The following is a 15,206-nucleotide window of genomic DNA, read 5'->3' on the forward strand; positions in this document are numbered from 1 at the left end:
GGAAGAGCACTAGTAAGCTAGTGACTCAGCCCCCGTAATAGGGTCAGAGAATCCCAGTGGAGGGAAGGGCGCCGGCCAGGCAGAGACAGCAAGGGCGGTTTGACGCTCCAGTTCCTTGCCGTTCACCTTCGGATCCCTGGGCCAGGTTAGCTTTGTAGGTTAGCAGTAAAACCTTTAAAATCAGCCCTTGCCTTAACAGGAAGTCAGTGTAGAGCGGAAGTTCTAGTCAAGATACTAGCAGTCGCGTTTAGCACTAACTGAAGTTTATTTAGTGCTTTAGCCAGGTAACCCGAGAGTAGAGTTTTGCAGTCCTCTAATCTAGAAGTGACAAAAACATGGATTAGCTTTTCTGCGTAATTTTTTTGATAAAATGTTATATTTTCGCATTATTACGAAGGTCGAAAAAAGATGTCCTATAAATATTCTTGATATGTTCGTCAAAAGCGAGATCAGGGTCGAGAGGAACGCTGAGGTCCTTCAGTTTTAATTGAGACGACTGTACAACCATCAAGATTAATTGTCAGATCCAACAGCAAATCTCTTTGTTTCTTGGGACCTAGAACAAGCATCTCTGTTTTGTCAGACTTTCAAAGTAAAACATTTGCTGCCATCCACTTCCTTATGTCTAAAACACAGGCTTCCAGGGTAGGCAATTTTGGGGCTTCACCATGTTTCCTCGAAATGTACAGCTGTGTGTTGTCTGCATAGCAGTGAATGTTGACATTGTGTGCATCTCCAAGCGGTAGGGGTGTGTACAGTTGAACCCGGAGGTTTACATACACCTTAGCCAAGTACATTTACACTCGGTTTTTCACAATTCCTGACGTTTAATCCTAGTAAGAATTCCCTGTTTTAGGTCAGTTAGGATCACCACTTTATTTTAAGAATGTGAAATGTCAGAATAATAGTAGAGCGAATGATTTATTTATGCTTTTATTTATTTCATCACATTTCCAGTGGGTCAGAAGTTTACGTACACTCAATTAGTATTTGGTAGCATTGCCTTTAAATTGTTTAACTTGGGTCAAATGTTTTGGGTAGCCTTCCACAAGCTTCCCACAATAAGTTGGGTGAATTTTGGCCCCTTCCTCCTGACAGAGCTGGTTGTAACTGAGTCAGGTTTGTAGACCTCCTGAAATAATCTGTCTGCAAACAATTGTTGGAAAAATGACTTGTCATGCACCGACTTGCCAAAGCTATAGTTTGTTTACAAGAAATTTCTGGAGTGGTTGAAAAACAAATTTTAATGACTCCAACCTAAGCATATGTAAACTTCCGACTTCAACTGTATGTTTGTGTGCGTGTATGTGGTCCTAAAACAGAACCTTGAGGAACACTGACACGTACAATTGATTTGTCAGAGGACAAACCATTAATAGAGACTGATATCTTTCCGATAAATAAGATTTAAACCAGGCAAGAACTTGTCCGTGTAGACCAATTAGGGTTTTCAATCTCTCAAAAAGAATGTGGTGATTGCTGGTGTCAAAAGCAGCACTAAGGTCTAGGAGCACGTGGACAGATGCAGTCTGACGCTATTAAAAGGTAATTTACCACCTTCACGAGTGCAGACTCAGTGCTATGATGGGGCCGAAAACCAGAGTGAAGCGTTTTCAAGATGGCGTCTTTTATCTTGTTGTGTCCTGTGTATATATCTTTTATCTTCGTGTATATTTTTCTTAACTTCAACATACTCTCCTGCAGACTGCCTCACCCATTTTCTTTACTTCACAACCGGAACCCCCAACAGAAGCTAGATAGCTAACTAGCTAGTAGTCAGCTAGCCACTGCTAGCTGTCATCAGCTAAACTTTAGCCCAGACAACTCCTGCCAGTCTGCACAACGCAATTCAACCCAGAGCGTATTGGACTTCTTACTCTCCATATCCCTGGATTCCTACTGCAAGCTCTGAACCACTTCACCTGGATCATCGGAGCTAGCGATTGGCTTCTCCTTCCTAACGTCTCTGTCACAAAGAAAGCGCCAATTAGCCTGGAGCTAGCCTATGCTAGGCCCATCTCCTGGCTAGCTGAAGAGGTCCATCAGCCACTCCTTGGGCTACAATACCTATTTTGCCAATTGGCCTGGACCCCTTTTATTGCCGATCCGGAGCCCCGCCAATCCATCATGACTGGACTACCAACGTATTCTGCCCGAGGGGGTTTTTCAACTGGCTCCCCCATCGTGATGTCCCCTGAATGCCCATCTGCTAGCCTGCTAGCCGTGGCCCACTTGCTCTCTAGAACACACTGGACTGTTAGCTGAAGAGGTCCAAAAGCCAATTTTCTTGGGCTACAATACCTATTTTGCCTATTGGCCAGGACCCTTTTTCTACACGGAGCCCTGCTGATCCATCACGGCTGATCCATCACGACTGATCTGCCGACGTAACCGCGTGGGGCTACAACTGACTTCTTCCGTTCCGATGTCTAAGGCCCTTCTGCTAGCCTGCTTGCCCCAGCCTGCTAGCTGTCTGAATCGCTGTGTCTCCAGCTCGCCCAGTTACTCACTGGACCCAATGATCACTCCGCTATGCATGCCTCTCCCCAATGTCAATATGCCTCGTTCATTGCTGTTTTGGTTAGTTATTATTGCCTTATTTCACTGTAGAGCCTCTAGCCCTGCTCAATACGCCTTAGCTAACCCTTTAGTTCCACCTCCCACACTTTGGTGACCTCACCTGGTTTAAATTGTGTTTCTAGAGGCACTATCCCTCATCGTCACTCAATGCCTAGGTTTACCTCCACTGTATTCACATCCTACCATACCCTTGTCTGTACATTATGCCTTGAATCTATTCTACCGTGCCCAGAAACCTGCTCCTTTTACTCTCTGTTCCGAAAGTACTAGACAACCAGTTCTTATAGCCTTTAGCTGTACCATTATCCTACTACTCCTCTGTTTCTCTGATGTAGAGGTTAATCCAGGCCCTGCAGTGCCTAGCTCCACTCTCATTTCCCAGGTGCTCTCATTTGTTGACTTCTGTAACCGTAAAAGCCTTGGTTTCATGCATGTTAACATTAGAAGCCTCCTCCTTAAGTTTGTTTTATTCGCTGCTTTAGCACACTCTGCCAACCCGGATGTCCTAGCCGTGTCTGAATCCTGGCTTAGGAAGGCCACCAAAAAATCTGAAATTTCCATCCCTAACTATAACATTTGTCGACAAGATAGAACTGCCAGAGTTCTTTCTTACTATTCAGTTCTGTGCCCAAACAATTTGAGCTTCTACTTTTAAAAATCCACCTTTCCAGAAACAAGTCTCTCACCGTTGCCGCTTGCTATAGACCCCCTTCTGCCCCCAGCTGTTCCCTGGACACCACATGTGAATTGTTTGCCCCCCATCTATCGTCAGAGCTTGTACTGTTAGGTGACCTAAACTGGAGCATGCTTAAAACCCCGGATATCCTACAATCTAAGCTTGATGCCCTCAATCTCACACAAATTATCAATGAACCTACCAGGTACAACCCCAAATCCGTAAACATGGGCACCCTCATATCATCTGAACCAACCTGTGCTCCAAATACACCTCTGCTGTCTTCAACCAGGACCTCAGCGATCACTGCCTCATTGCCTGTGTCCATAATGGGTCTGCGGTCAAACTATCACCCCTGATCACTGTCAAACGCTCCCTAAAACACTTCAGCAAGCATGCCTTTCTAATCGACCTGGTCTGGCTATCCTGGAAGGATATTGACCTCATTCCGTCAGTAGATGATGCCTGGTTACTTTTTAAAAGTGCTTTCCTCACTATCTTAAATAAGCATGCCCCATTCAAAAATCGGACATCCTGTTTTCCGAACCTCTGGCAGTCTCTATGGGGGTGCCACAGTGTTCAATTCTCGGGTCGACTCTTTTTCTCTGTATACATCAATGATGTCGCTCTTGCTGCTTGAGATTCTATGATCCACCTCTACACAGACGACACAATTGTGTGTACTTCTGGCCCTTCTTTAGACACGGTGTTAACTAACCTCCAGACGAGCTTCAATGCCATACAACACTCCTTCCGTGGCCTCCAACTGCTATTAAATGCAAGTAAAACTACATGCATGCTCTTCAACCGATCACTGCCCGTCCGACTAGCATCACTACTCTGGACGGTTCTGACTTAGAATACGTGGACAACTACAAATACCTAGGTGTTTGGTTAGACTGTAAACTCTCTGTCCAGATTCACATTAAGCATCTCCAATCCTAAATTAAATCTAGAATTGGCTTCCTATTTCGCAACACAGCATCCTTCACTCACGCTGCCAAACACCCTCGTAAAGCTGACTATCCTACCGATCCTTGACTTTGGCGATGTAATTTACAAAATGGCCTCAAACTCTACTCAGCAAACTGGATGCAGTCTATCACAGTGCCATCCGTTTTGTCACCAAAGCCCCATATACTACCCACCACTGCGACCTGTATGCTGTCGTTGGCTGGCCCTCGCTTCATATTCGTCACCAAACCCACTGGCTCCAAGTCATCTACAAGTCTTTGCTAGGTAAAGCCCCGCCTTATCTCAGCTCACTGGTCACCATAGCAACACCCATCCATAGCACGTGCTCCAGCAGGTATAGCAACTCCTCCTTTGGCAGCCTTTCCTTCCAGTTCTCTGCTGCCAATGACTGGAACAAACTGCAAAAATCACTGAAGCTGGAGACTCATATCTCCCTCACTAACTTTAAGCACCAGCTGTCAGAGCAGCTCACAGATCACGGCATCTGTAAATAGCCCATCTGTAAATAGCCCATCCAACTACCTCATCCCCCATACTGTTATCTCTACTTGCACACTCCTCTTCTGCACATCCATCACATTGCCACTATGGCCTAATTATAGCCTTCCTCCCTTATCCTACCTCATTTGCACACACGCTATATAGACTTATTCTATTGTATTATTGACTGCATGTTTGTTTATTCCATTACTGCCACTTTAAGTGAGTTTGGTACACATCCGGAGGATAGGGTGCAATTTACTATGTTCCACATAGGAGGGCCAAGCACAGGAAGTAGCTCTTTTAGTAGTTTAGTTGGAATAGGGTCCAGTATGCAGCTTGATGGTTTAGAGGCTGTTACTATTTTCATGAATGTGCCAAGAGATACAGGATTAAAAAACTTGAGTGTCTCCTTGATCCTAGATCCTGGCAGTTCTGTGCAAACAACTGAGCATTGGAGAAATATGCTGATTCAAAGAGGAGTCCATAATTTGATTTCTAATGATCATGATCTTTTCATGGAAGAAGTTCATGAATTCATCACTGCTGAAGTTGAAAGCCATCCTCTCTTGGGGAATGATGCTTTTTCTTAGCCAGCCTAAAACCCCAAAGAGCAAGCAATGCAGACTTGGAAGCATTGGTTGATCGATTATGTGTTTTGTAGGAGGTGAACACTTGGAGATTGTTAGCTGTACAGCCTGTGGCCAGCAAGTTAACCACTTCCAGAGGGACTCCTTCAATCAGCATCCGGTACTCAAAGTACTTATTTGCAAGGTGAGGTGAACCTGGGTCTGTCAAAGATTGGGACAATTATAGTGAACACAAATATAAACGCAACATGCAACAATGGCAAAGATTTTACTGCATTACGGGTTATATAAGGAAATAAGTCCATTTAAATAAATAAATTAAGCCCTAATCTATGGATTTCACATGACTGGGAGTCCATATGTTGGTCAGAGATACCTTAAAAGAAAACCACTCAGTATCTGGTGTGACCACCATTTGCGTCATGCAGCGTGACACATCTCCTTCACGTAGAGTTTATCAGGCGGTTGATTTTTGGCCTGTGGAATGTTGTCCCACTCCTCTTTAATAGCTGTGTGAAGTTCCTGGATATTGGCATGAATTGGAACACGCTGTCAATCCAGAGCATCCCAAACATGCCCAATGTGTGGTGATTATGCAGGCCATGGAAGAACTGGGTCATTTTCAGCTTCCAGGAATCAGGAACAGATCCTTACGACATGGGGCTGTGCATTATCATGCACGACAATGGCCCTCAGGATCTTCCCATGGTATCTCTGCATTTAAATTGCTGTCTATAAAATGCTATTGTTTGCTGTCCGTAGCTTATGCTGCCCATACCATAACGCCACCATGGGGCACTCTGTTCACAACGTTGACATCAGCAAACCGCTCACCCACACATCGCCATACACGTGTTCTGTGGTTGTGAGCCAGTTGGATGTTCTGCCAAATTCTCTAAAATAACATTGGAGGAGGCTTATGGTAGTGAAATTAACATTAAATTCTCTAGCAGCATCTGTTGGACATTCCTGCAGTCAGCATGCCAATTGCACACTCCATCAACTTGAGACATCTGTGGCATTGTTGTGACAAAACTGCACATTTTAGAGTGGCTTTTTATTGTCCCCAGCACAAAATGTACCTTTGTAATGATTAGGGCTGTCCCCGACAAAATCAAAAATCTTGGTCGTCCGAAAGTCGTCTGTTCAATTGCTCAACATTTTTAAACATGTATTTTCCGTATATAGACACACCCTATATGTTTTAATAAAATAAACTATATGCATTGAGTTTGTCTGATGCTTTAAGCTTACGGTTGGATTCCTCGAGGGCGCCAGATATCTCAATAACCAGAAGGAAAAAAACGTAACCTGACCCAACTATTTATTCTCCTCCCGCTCCTGCTGGCTTTTGCACATTCTGCCATTACTCTCCTGAAGTTGCCGGTAGTAATGGGCTACATGAGGAGTTGGCCACCTTTCTCATGTGGAATGCCAATTGATCTTACCATTTCTACTGATCTGCGTGCCAGTTATGGTTTTCATATGCACATTTTAGTGAAACAGTTTAATTTATATTAATGTCTTCATATCTTAATCATTGTCATGTGGTTAATCAACATTCAATCTAAATAAAAATGATACAAACATAAAAAGTTACTTTTATTGCCATTGCCAACTACTTTAAAAAAGCCTACATAAAGCCAACAAATAAAAACATTGTGCCTGCAGATAGAATTTTTTTTTTCTTCTTAGAAATCAGATTGGCTACACACTGCCTGTTTGCAACAAACTTGAAACATTGTATCAATTATTAACTTGGGTCCAGCCAAAACTTGCTCTAGTGAACTTGCAACATTGTATAAAATATTCTGGGTCCTCAATTTCCTGTGACAGTGAGCTTGGGACAGACATTTGTAGGCTATTTGCGCAAAGGATAAGAAGCTGTGCTTGACTTGGGCAGGAGTTCACCTGAGCTGAGTACCAGCACCTCAAATGTTCTACTGCTTGAACTCCTGTTCCTCTTATAGAATATTAGCTCCAAAGTATTGTGGAGCTAAAATGAGTACCAGAACCTATTTCAGTCCAAGTCCAGCACTGACATTTCCACTGGATCAGAGCATGACATTTTTCCCTTTCATGCTGAGTGGTTATCGAACGGGAGAGCACTGGAAATATTTTCAAATACATTGAGGAACTATTGTCATTCTCAATGGGTAGAAAACATTGAGGTGAAGAAAACATTACTTTGAGGAGCTCCACAGGTCATTAGTGGTGGCGCGTTAAGCCAATCATAAATGTGCCGTTTGGGGATCCGATTGTTATTTCTATGCCTGCATTTGTGCGCAGGCCACTTCTGTGTATACGTCCTTACTCAACATTAACAGGGGTGTTCCAAACAAAAGACGATGACTAAATTGACAGAACTCAAATGGAATTAAATCAACCGAAAGTTGTTTCTCACAAGTATAGCATAGGTTGTGGACTTTGTAAATAATATGTCCACTCCAACAAAAGACTGGAATAATATTGACTGCATTAAAAGAAATGACCGTAACCAAAGTAACAAACGTTAGATTAGGAATTAACAGTTAATTTACTACTGGTGATGTGTCATGGGGAGTTGATATACACTAATAATCAAATGCAAACAATTCACACAATGAAGATATGAAACAGTGAATGCACAAATTGGTGGGGAGTGCATCTTGGAGGGAGAAAATGGCATTGTGCATCTGGGTGCATGGTCAATCACACGTCTGCATTTGCCATGCAGGATTTATGGTGATATGGCCTCCACAGACGTCAGGGCATTCATACTTCTTGCGCTTTGCGGAGCAGGATGCGCTGCACCCACCTACCGTCAACCCATGTCAATGGGGAGCTATACAGAGCCCTCCGCATTAAAACATTTGGGAGGCGCATGGCGATGTGGTACAGAGCTCGATTTGGCCTCTGCATGCCTCTGGAGGCTCCGCAATATGGAGCCGCCGACCACATTTTCGAATCGAGTATAAATGGGCTTTTAGTCCAAGACTCCAATGGATTAGTTCACTGAGATGGGCACATTTATACACTTGTTACTGCTCAACTAAAACAATCTCTGTCGACCAACAGCCTAACGACCAAACAATCGACCAGTCAACTAATTGGGGTCAACCCGAGTAATGATCATGCTGTTTAATCAGCTTCTTCATATGCTACACCTGTCAGGTGGATGGATTATCTTGGCAAAGGAGAAATGGTCACTAAATGTAAACAAATTTATGCACAACATTTTAGAGAAATAAGCTTTTTGTGCATATGGAACATTTCTGGGATATTTTATTTCAGCTCATAAAACATGGGACCAACACTACATGTTGCATTTATATTTTTGTTCAGTGTGTCATTCTCAAAATATTTTGTTGAGCTTAGCTACATTTTTGGAGGCTTTGTCCTTATTGTCTTATTTTCTCAGTCTTGTTTCAAGTATTACTCAAGTGATGACATCAGCAAGGATTGTGATGGCATGGATGAACAGTGCAGGTACGATGGGGTGGTTCTCCTAAACAAAAAGATACTGCAAGCAAATCCTGAGATGTTAAAAAAACATACAGGTTGTTACGTTAATCATTACTTCAAACTACTATATTTGCTTCTTACAGATGGTGTGCAGAGGGGGGAAACCTGATCTGCTGCGACTTTTGCCCCAACGCCTTCTGTAAGAAATGCATTTTGCGTAATCTGGGGCGAAAGGAGCTGTCTGGCATCCTAGATGAGGAGAGTAAGTGGTACTGCTACGTATGCAGCCCAGCGCCTCTTCTAGACCTGGTCGTCGCCTGTGACAACGTTCTTGACAACCTGGGGAGTTTGTGGCAAGACCACCGCAAGAGGGGCAGAGGTGATGGCAAATCTGGACATTGTGACTCCCATCCCAGGCATTCTCAAAACATTCCCACGGGTCATTGGAACCATAGTGGCATGGATGGTCATGTGGTGTTCAACTACAACACCCTTCAAATTCCAGATGAGATGGCCAAAAAGGCAAAAAACCTTGTGGACTCTACAAACACTGTAAACACAACTTTCGTGAAATTCATTCAAGGTGGAATGGATTTTAAGCGACAATACTTGAAGACTTTCCAGTCAGTACTAAAGGGTCTAAGGAAGTCCCACACAGCTCTGGAGGAAGCCCTTTGGGAGGAGTTCAAAGAGCTTGGTCTGCCAAAAGATGGGGGAAACCCCACTTTTGGTACTGATGCACCTCAACAAGCACAAGAGGGTTGTGTGGAAATGGACATTGTTGATAAAAATTGCCTGCATTACTTAAAGAAAATTGCATCTGAACATTTGGAAGAGAATGATTCAGACTCGAAGGGCTTTACGGATGATGAAAGGCCTTCGTCCTCAAGTGAAATGAAAGGTGTCCTTGGCACAGAGATAATACCCCGTCGAGGTAGAGGCAGGCCACGGAAAAACTCCAAACCCGGAGAAGATCCTTCCAACATGACAAAACAACTGGTGGTGCAACTTACACCTGTCCCTGTTGAAAAACAGCCACCCTCTGGCCCCCCGGAGTTGGAGGCGGAGGGAAAAAAGGAGTTTGAGGAAGAAATAAAAGAAAAAGTGGATGAACGTAAGGGGGACTGTGAATCTATTGAACTTGCAACAGAAGGGGAGTATGAATCTGCTGAGGAGGGAAACGAATCTCTGGTGCTGGAACTGGAAGATGAACCAGAGAATAGACGCTCACCTCGGGTAAAGACCACACCCTTACGCAGGCCAGGTGAGGGCAAGACCAAGTCTACCCCCTCAGGCGCTGACAGTGAGGGTGACTCTGACCCTGATACCAGCCCCAATGTTGAAGTGCCTCAAGGAGCTGATGAGGGAGGGCTTGGGAGAGGAATTGAAGACTCAGACTCCGATGAGGTCCCTGCTGTCCTTCAGCGGGCAGCCATGGCTCGCAGTTCAGACGAAGCCGGGAGTGACGATGGAGACCATCGGAGCGTGACCAAGAAATGCCTCTTCGGCCTGAAGAAGAACACTGCCCTCTCTCCAGAAAGAGTGGTCCGTAAACGCAAGGTGCAAGACCGCTCCTCTGACTCCGACTCCTCCAGTGACAATCCAGACCTGCAGAAGGAGATCAAGACTATGAGCAGGCCCAGGGGGAGGCCTCGGAAGGTTAAGAGAGAGGATGAACCTACCCCCAGCAAGAATAGTCCACAACATAGGCCCCCGGGCAGACCTCGGAAGGTCAAGAAAGAGAATGAATCTGCATTCAGCAAGGAGGGTAATACCCAGGTAACCAAGCCTAAAAGCACACCTCGGTCCCAGCAGAAAACAAAGCAGTCGCCATCCTCTTCCAGTCAAGAAGAGGGAGACCAGGATTCTGAGTCTAGCGACGACAGTGGTGACCAGAAGATTAAGCCTATCACTGAGGAGGTGGCATTACTGGGGTCAGCAGCTTTCCACCAGTCATCTGGTGAGTTGGTCTCTCACTTTCTCTACACTTTTGAGGTAAACCACAGCATTCATGAACTGTATTTCAACCCTTTTCAGGTAGCCATGCAGATTTCATCATTGGCGAATGTTGAACTGACCTTTTTTTTTTTGTACTCTTAACCTGTAGGCGATGAAGAGCAGACCCGGTCTGGGCCTTCTTGGGAAGCAGAAGATGATGACGATCCAGAAAATAGGTATGGTTCCGAACAAACGGACTTAGCGTTTGTAATACACCCTAGGCGCGGGAGAAAGGCCACGCCACGGAACTCTAAGTTGGGTGCTAATAATGGTGACTCCTCCGTTGTCAAGACCCCTTCCCAATCAATCCTGTCTCGTCCAAGCCGCAGCTGCAGTAAACCAGCAGCTATCCCATACAATTTCTAGTGTAGAGCAGAGGTACCGTGTCAAGCACAGGGAGAAACCCCTCCTTACACCTTGCTAAGGCTGTGTTATGAATGATAGGCTACTTATGCCACTGTTTTCATTTACCTTTTTCTTAATTTTTTTTTGAAAGTGTAATTTAAAGTTAAATGTGAGTTGTCTATTAGCAGAATGTGGCATCATTTGTCCATGTCTGTGCATTTCAAGGTGATTTAAGAGGGGAAAATGCTGGTTATCATATTAGTTTGCACAAAAGCCTGATGCACTTATTAAAACAGATTAAACCAATTATTTTATACCTCATAGTTTCTCATTGGTCAACAATACTGTAAGTCATCCTTATTTCTTCCACATATAGTATTCTAGTTTTTACCAAAAAGAACAGTGTACTGTATATTAAGTATTTTAAGCCATGTTAAAGGTATCGATTGCATTATTTGTTAATAGTGTGATTATACTTTCTTTTTTTAATAAAAGCTAATGAACCACACCAGGGTACTGAATACACACCTGAATGTACCCTTAGACTTAATTTACAGGTCTGGCTATGTTTGTCTTTGACTATACTAGGGGTGAATTACATTCCTGTCACTGGGAATTGGTCATCATGGAGTTTGATGTCATTTCTTAAGTGACTGGAATTTGGACCCCAACCCTCATATTATACATCCCCTAATGGTCAGTTCATGATCAGGTATTCTTTAGGGGGACCGTATTGTACATGACTGCACCCTTCTGGCTGCTGGATGTTGCCCATTTCTCTAAGGCAGTGTAAAAGCATACACATTACTGCTAGTATTAGGTGTTGGTGTATGGTTACTGTATGGACGATTTTTTTTTTTCTTGATTTATTTGAAGTGCATGTGCAATATGCCAGTGGTGAAGTGGCTGTATTTAGCACTGCTATTCTGACACAGTTGAGTACTAATGCGATGGGTTGACTATCCAATGATTCTCTGAACAGACTGGAAAACTATCTATTCTGCTTGATTGAATCTTTAACATTATATGATTTATTGCTTCTGGCCAGGTTGAGGGCTTAGCCGAGAAAGAGGACTTGTGATGCGAAACAGCAGTATACCAAAGACACTGATTATAAGACTGTACTGTATTTGACTTTCTTTGTGCCTTTTTTCACCACAGGCACCTAGCTGAATTTCTTGTATGCTTTGTTTGTGATACTAATTGCATAATCATATTTCGAGTTTTTTTCATGTTTGTTTTGCATGCAAGGCCATATTTATTGGCCATTTACCTACATTTTAAATGATTTAAAAACCTCTAATTTAATGCAATTGTTTTTTACTTTGGAGGAGCTCGATGCCTAATAGCAACCGCTCTTCAAGCTGGTCCTGTAGAATGGTTGTAATGCATTTTATTCAACCACTTTGTCCTCTTGTGACCTGAGGTCAGCCTTACAACATTGCTGTGAGACGAGGAGACATGTTGTCTTACATAGTGAAGTGTCTTTTTGTTCTTCCATTTTCCCAGTTTAAACACTTGCGGTAAGGCCTCAGGCCCAGGCTGTTGCCGGCCGCTGCTGTTTGATACTGCCTCATGAGGGGCCCTCCTCATGTAAACGTATTTCTCGCTGAGGCTTCATTCAACTATTATTCTGCCAAAAGGTTTGTTTCTTAAAAACATATTCATGTGTAAGTAGATACATGTATTTCACCGAATATTGAACTTCGTAAAAAGCCCAACAAAACCTTTTTACATTTTTTTTTTTTTTTACCCCACAAACTATTTCCTGCAAACCACCTAAAATACGTGGTTGTAAGAACTTATTTTCAAATTGAACTAATAATTATTCTGTCATTAGCTCTGAGGTGCTGTAGTGTTAGCCTTGTTAAAGGCCTGTTGTAGAGCATGCGTTAAACCAAGGATATGTTCTTACTTTTGTCATTGACTGAACTCTGTAAGAGAAACTATCCGTTGTAATAAATGAATACCCTTTATAATGTCTCTTATGTCTTCATTATTCTATATAGGACCAGCTTTGTTCATCTTGTGAGTGATACGTCTTAGATGTTTGTTTTGGAGGGGAGGGGTTGATTCAAATGTGCTTACAAAGTCGTTAGGTTATCTGGCCTTTGACTCCTCAATGTGTTGCGTTTTTAACATTAAATTAAGTGAAATGGTCTTTGACAGAGCATTTCAGCTGTCTATTTGGTCACAACAGATATTTACATCAGTAAAGAAAGAAACATTCAACCACTTAAAGCAATGGCCTGTTCCCCCCCATAATTATTTTAAAACTGTATTGTCGGTTGTTTACAGGTCAGGGAATGCAAAGAGGTATTAGAATAGCTAGCATTGTTATTTTCATTAATTCTAGAAGAAATGTATCTGCTGGTGATATTGCTAAGTTTAAGATGAAATCCTGTGTCTTGATTGTAAATTCCTATGTAAGACCAGTTCCTTTAGAGAATCAACCTATTAAGCAGGGCTTGTTGGATTTGATGTGATGTGATGATCATTAAAATGATCCTCCGGTCCCTTTTCCCTCTCTTCCTTGCTTCTGAAAGAATCGCTAAGAAAATGCTCTTGGCCCAAATCAAAGCCAACTACTCATCGGGGGAGGATTTCTCTTCAGACGAGGAGTCATCACAGGATGATGAATCTGACAGGGAAGAGAAGGCGCAGGAAGAGGGGAAAGATCAAAGCTCAGATGAGAATGGTAAGTGATCCCTCCTTTCCTCCACTGACATTTCCATTTTTTTGTGGGTTTTTTTGTCATTAAGCTGAAATACTGTCCTTGACATGACCTGTTTCTTATTAACTGGGGATTTTAAAGTAGGCCCATATTGTAATTGTGGTGATTAAGACATCGCCATGTGTCACTGCTTATTAGTGTACAGGTTGAATTAACATTTGCAATAGGAATATTATGTCCTCCTGACATTATTCATGTTTCTGCTGCAGGGGAGACCTCCAGTTTGACCTCTGACTCTGAGTCCAGTAAAACTCGTCACAGACACTGTCTGCTACGCCACAAGCTCAGCCTTGACGATGGAAATCCAAGTGATCAGAAAACGGCTGAAGAAAATGGGAACGAGCAGAAAGTCAAGAAGTCTAGAAGAACCGAAGGTGTGTGTGGTATGGGTTCTGTGGAACGACTTTATGATTGGATACCATCAGTGCCCTAGACTAGTTTTGGAGTTGGTCCAATTACTTTGAACTTATTTTCTGCTTTTTCCATCGCCTCAGGTGAGACATTGGAGAGCCAGAGTAGTGATGATAGCCAATCAGAGCAGGAAGAGTCTGGTATGAGTGAAGAGCTGAGCCAATCTGAGAACGAGGGCAATGAACAGAAGCCCAAAAGGTAAGAAGACTAATTTGTTTTGTCAATGCTGCTAATCTGGAAGGAAACCATGTTTTCTGTCATTGTTACATGTAATTGTGGTTGCATTATTTTTATTAGTGAAATATCTTTGCTCTTTTGTCTCCTTAGCTCATCTACCTCTAGAGTCGAGAGGGAATCAGTCCGTAGTTATCTACAGAAGAAGCAGCAACCCTCATATATTGTGCTGTCTGACTCCAGCGTCGATAAGGTAATAACGAGTGGATGTCACCATCTCATCTTACCTTTGCATGGTCAGTCGACCTTTTAAATGATTCTTAATAACTTCATGATGTGCAACTATTTGATTTCTGAGAGGTATGATCATCATTCTGCTGTTCTTGTTTACTGTTTGTGTATCAGGTGCTAAATGTTAAATTGTACTGGTAAAAGCGTTGTTGTGCTGGTGACCTCCGGATCTGTCTATCTAAACAGAGTGAAGATGACGAGAAGGACGGAGACAACAAAGGTACACCTAAGGGCCGCAAGAAGATCCGCAGAATCATCATAGATGAGCACCTCCGCTCAGAGACCCAGAGAGCCCTGAAGGAGGAGGAGGATAGATGCAGACGCCTGGCAGGCAGAGAGCAGAGGGAGGACTTCAGAGAGGTACACTACACACAGCTTACCCTCTCATTCACACTCACAGTTGAAACTATGCTCTCTCAGAAATGTCATACTGTTAGTCTATTTTATTTGAATACGTTATATATGATATCTATATATGGTTTATATGATCAGTTTTGGTCTAATGGTG

At 43.1% G+C, this 15,206-nt stretch overlaps 1 protein-coding gene across 2 annotated transcripts in view; it reads left to right on the forward strand.

Annotated features, from left to right (window-relative positions):
* Nucleotides 1-15,206, forward strand: part of LOC112250222 (transcriptional regulator ATRX-like) — a 44,910-nt gene that overhangs the window by 12,499 nt on the left and 17,205 nt on the right. Inside the window, exons 7-15 of one of the 2 annotated variants that reach the window (XM_024420178.2) lie at nt 5,376-5,485; nt 8,702-8,769; nt 8,889-10,705; nt 10,853-10,919; nt 13,635-13,786; nt 14,032-14,196; nt 14,317-14,431; nt 14,561-14,660; nt 14,885-15,058. In XM_024420178.2, the coding sequence (XP_024275946.1) occupies nt 5,376-5,485; nt 8,702-8,769; nt 8,889-10,705; nt 10,853-10,919; nt 13,635-13,786; nt 14,032-14,196; nt 14,317-14,431; nt 14,561-14,660; nt 14,885-15,058 (2,768 nt within the window). The remainder of the gene's footprint in view (nt 1-5,375; nt 5,486-8,701; nt 8,770-8,888; nt 10,706-10,852; nt 10,920-13,634; nt 13,787-14,031; nt 14,197-14,316; nt 14,432-14,560; nt 14,661-14,884; nt 15,059-15,206) is intronic. The other variant, XM_024420179.2, reaches the window with a different exon arrangement.

This window comes from Oncorhynchus tshawytscha, linkage group LG30 (genome assembly GCF_018296145.1).
Source record: "Oncorhynchus tshawytscha isolate Ot180627B linkage group LG30, Otsh_v2.0, whole genome shotgun sequence".
Taxonomy (NCBI): Eukaryota; Metazoa; Chordata; class Actinopteri; order Salmoniformes; family Salmonidae; genus Oncorhynchus; species Oncorhynchus tshawytscha.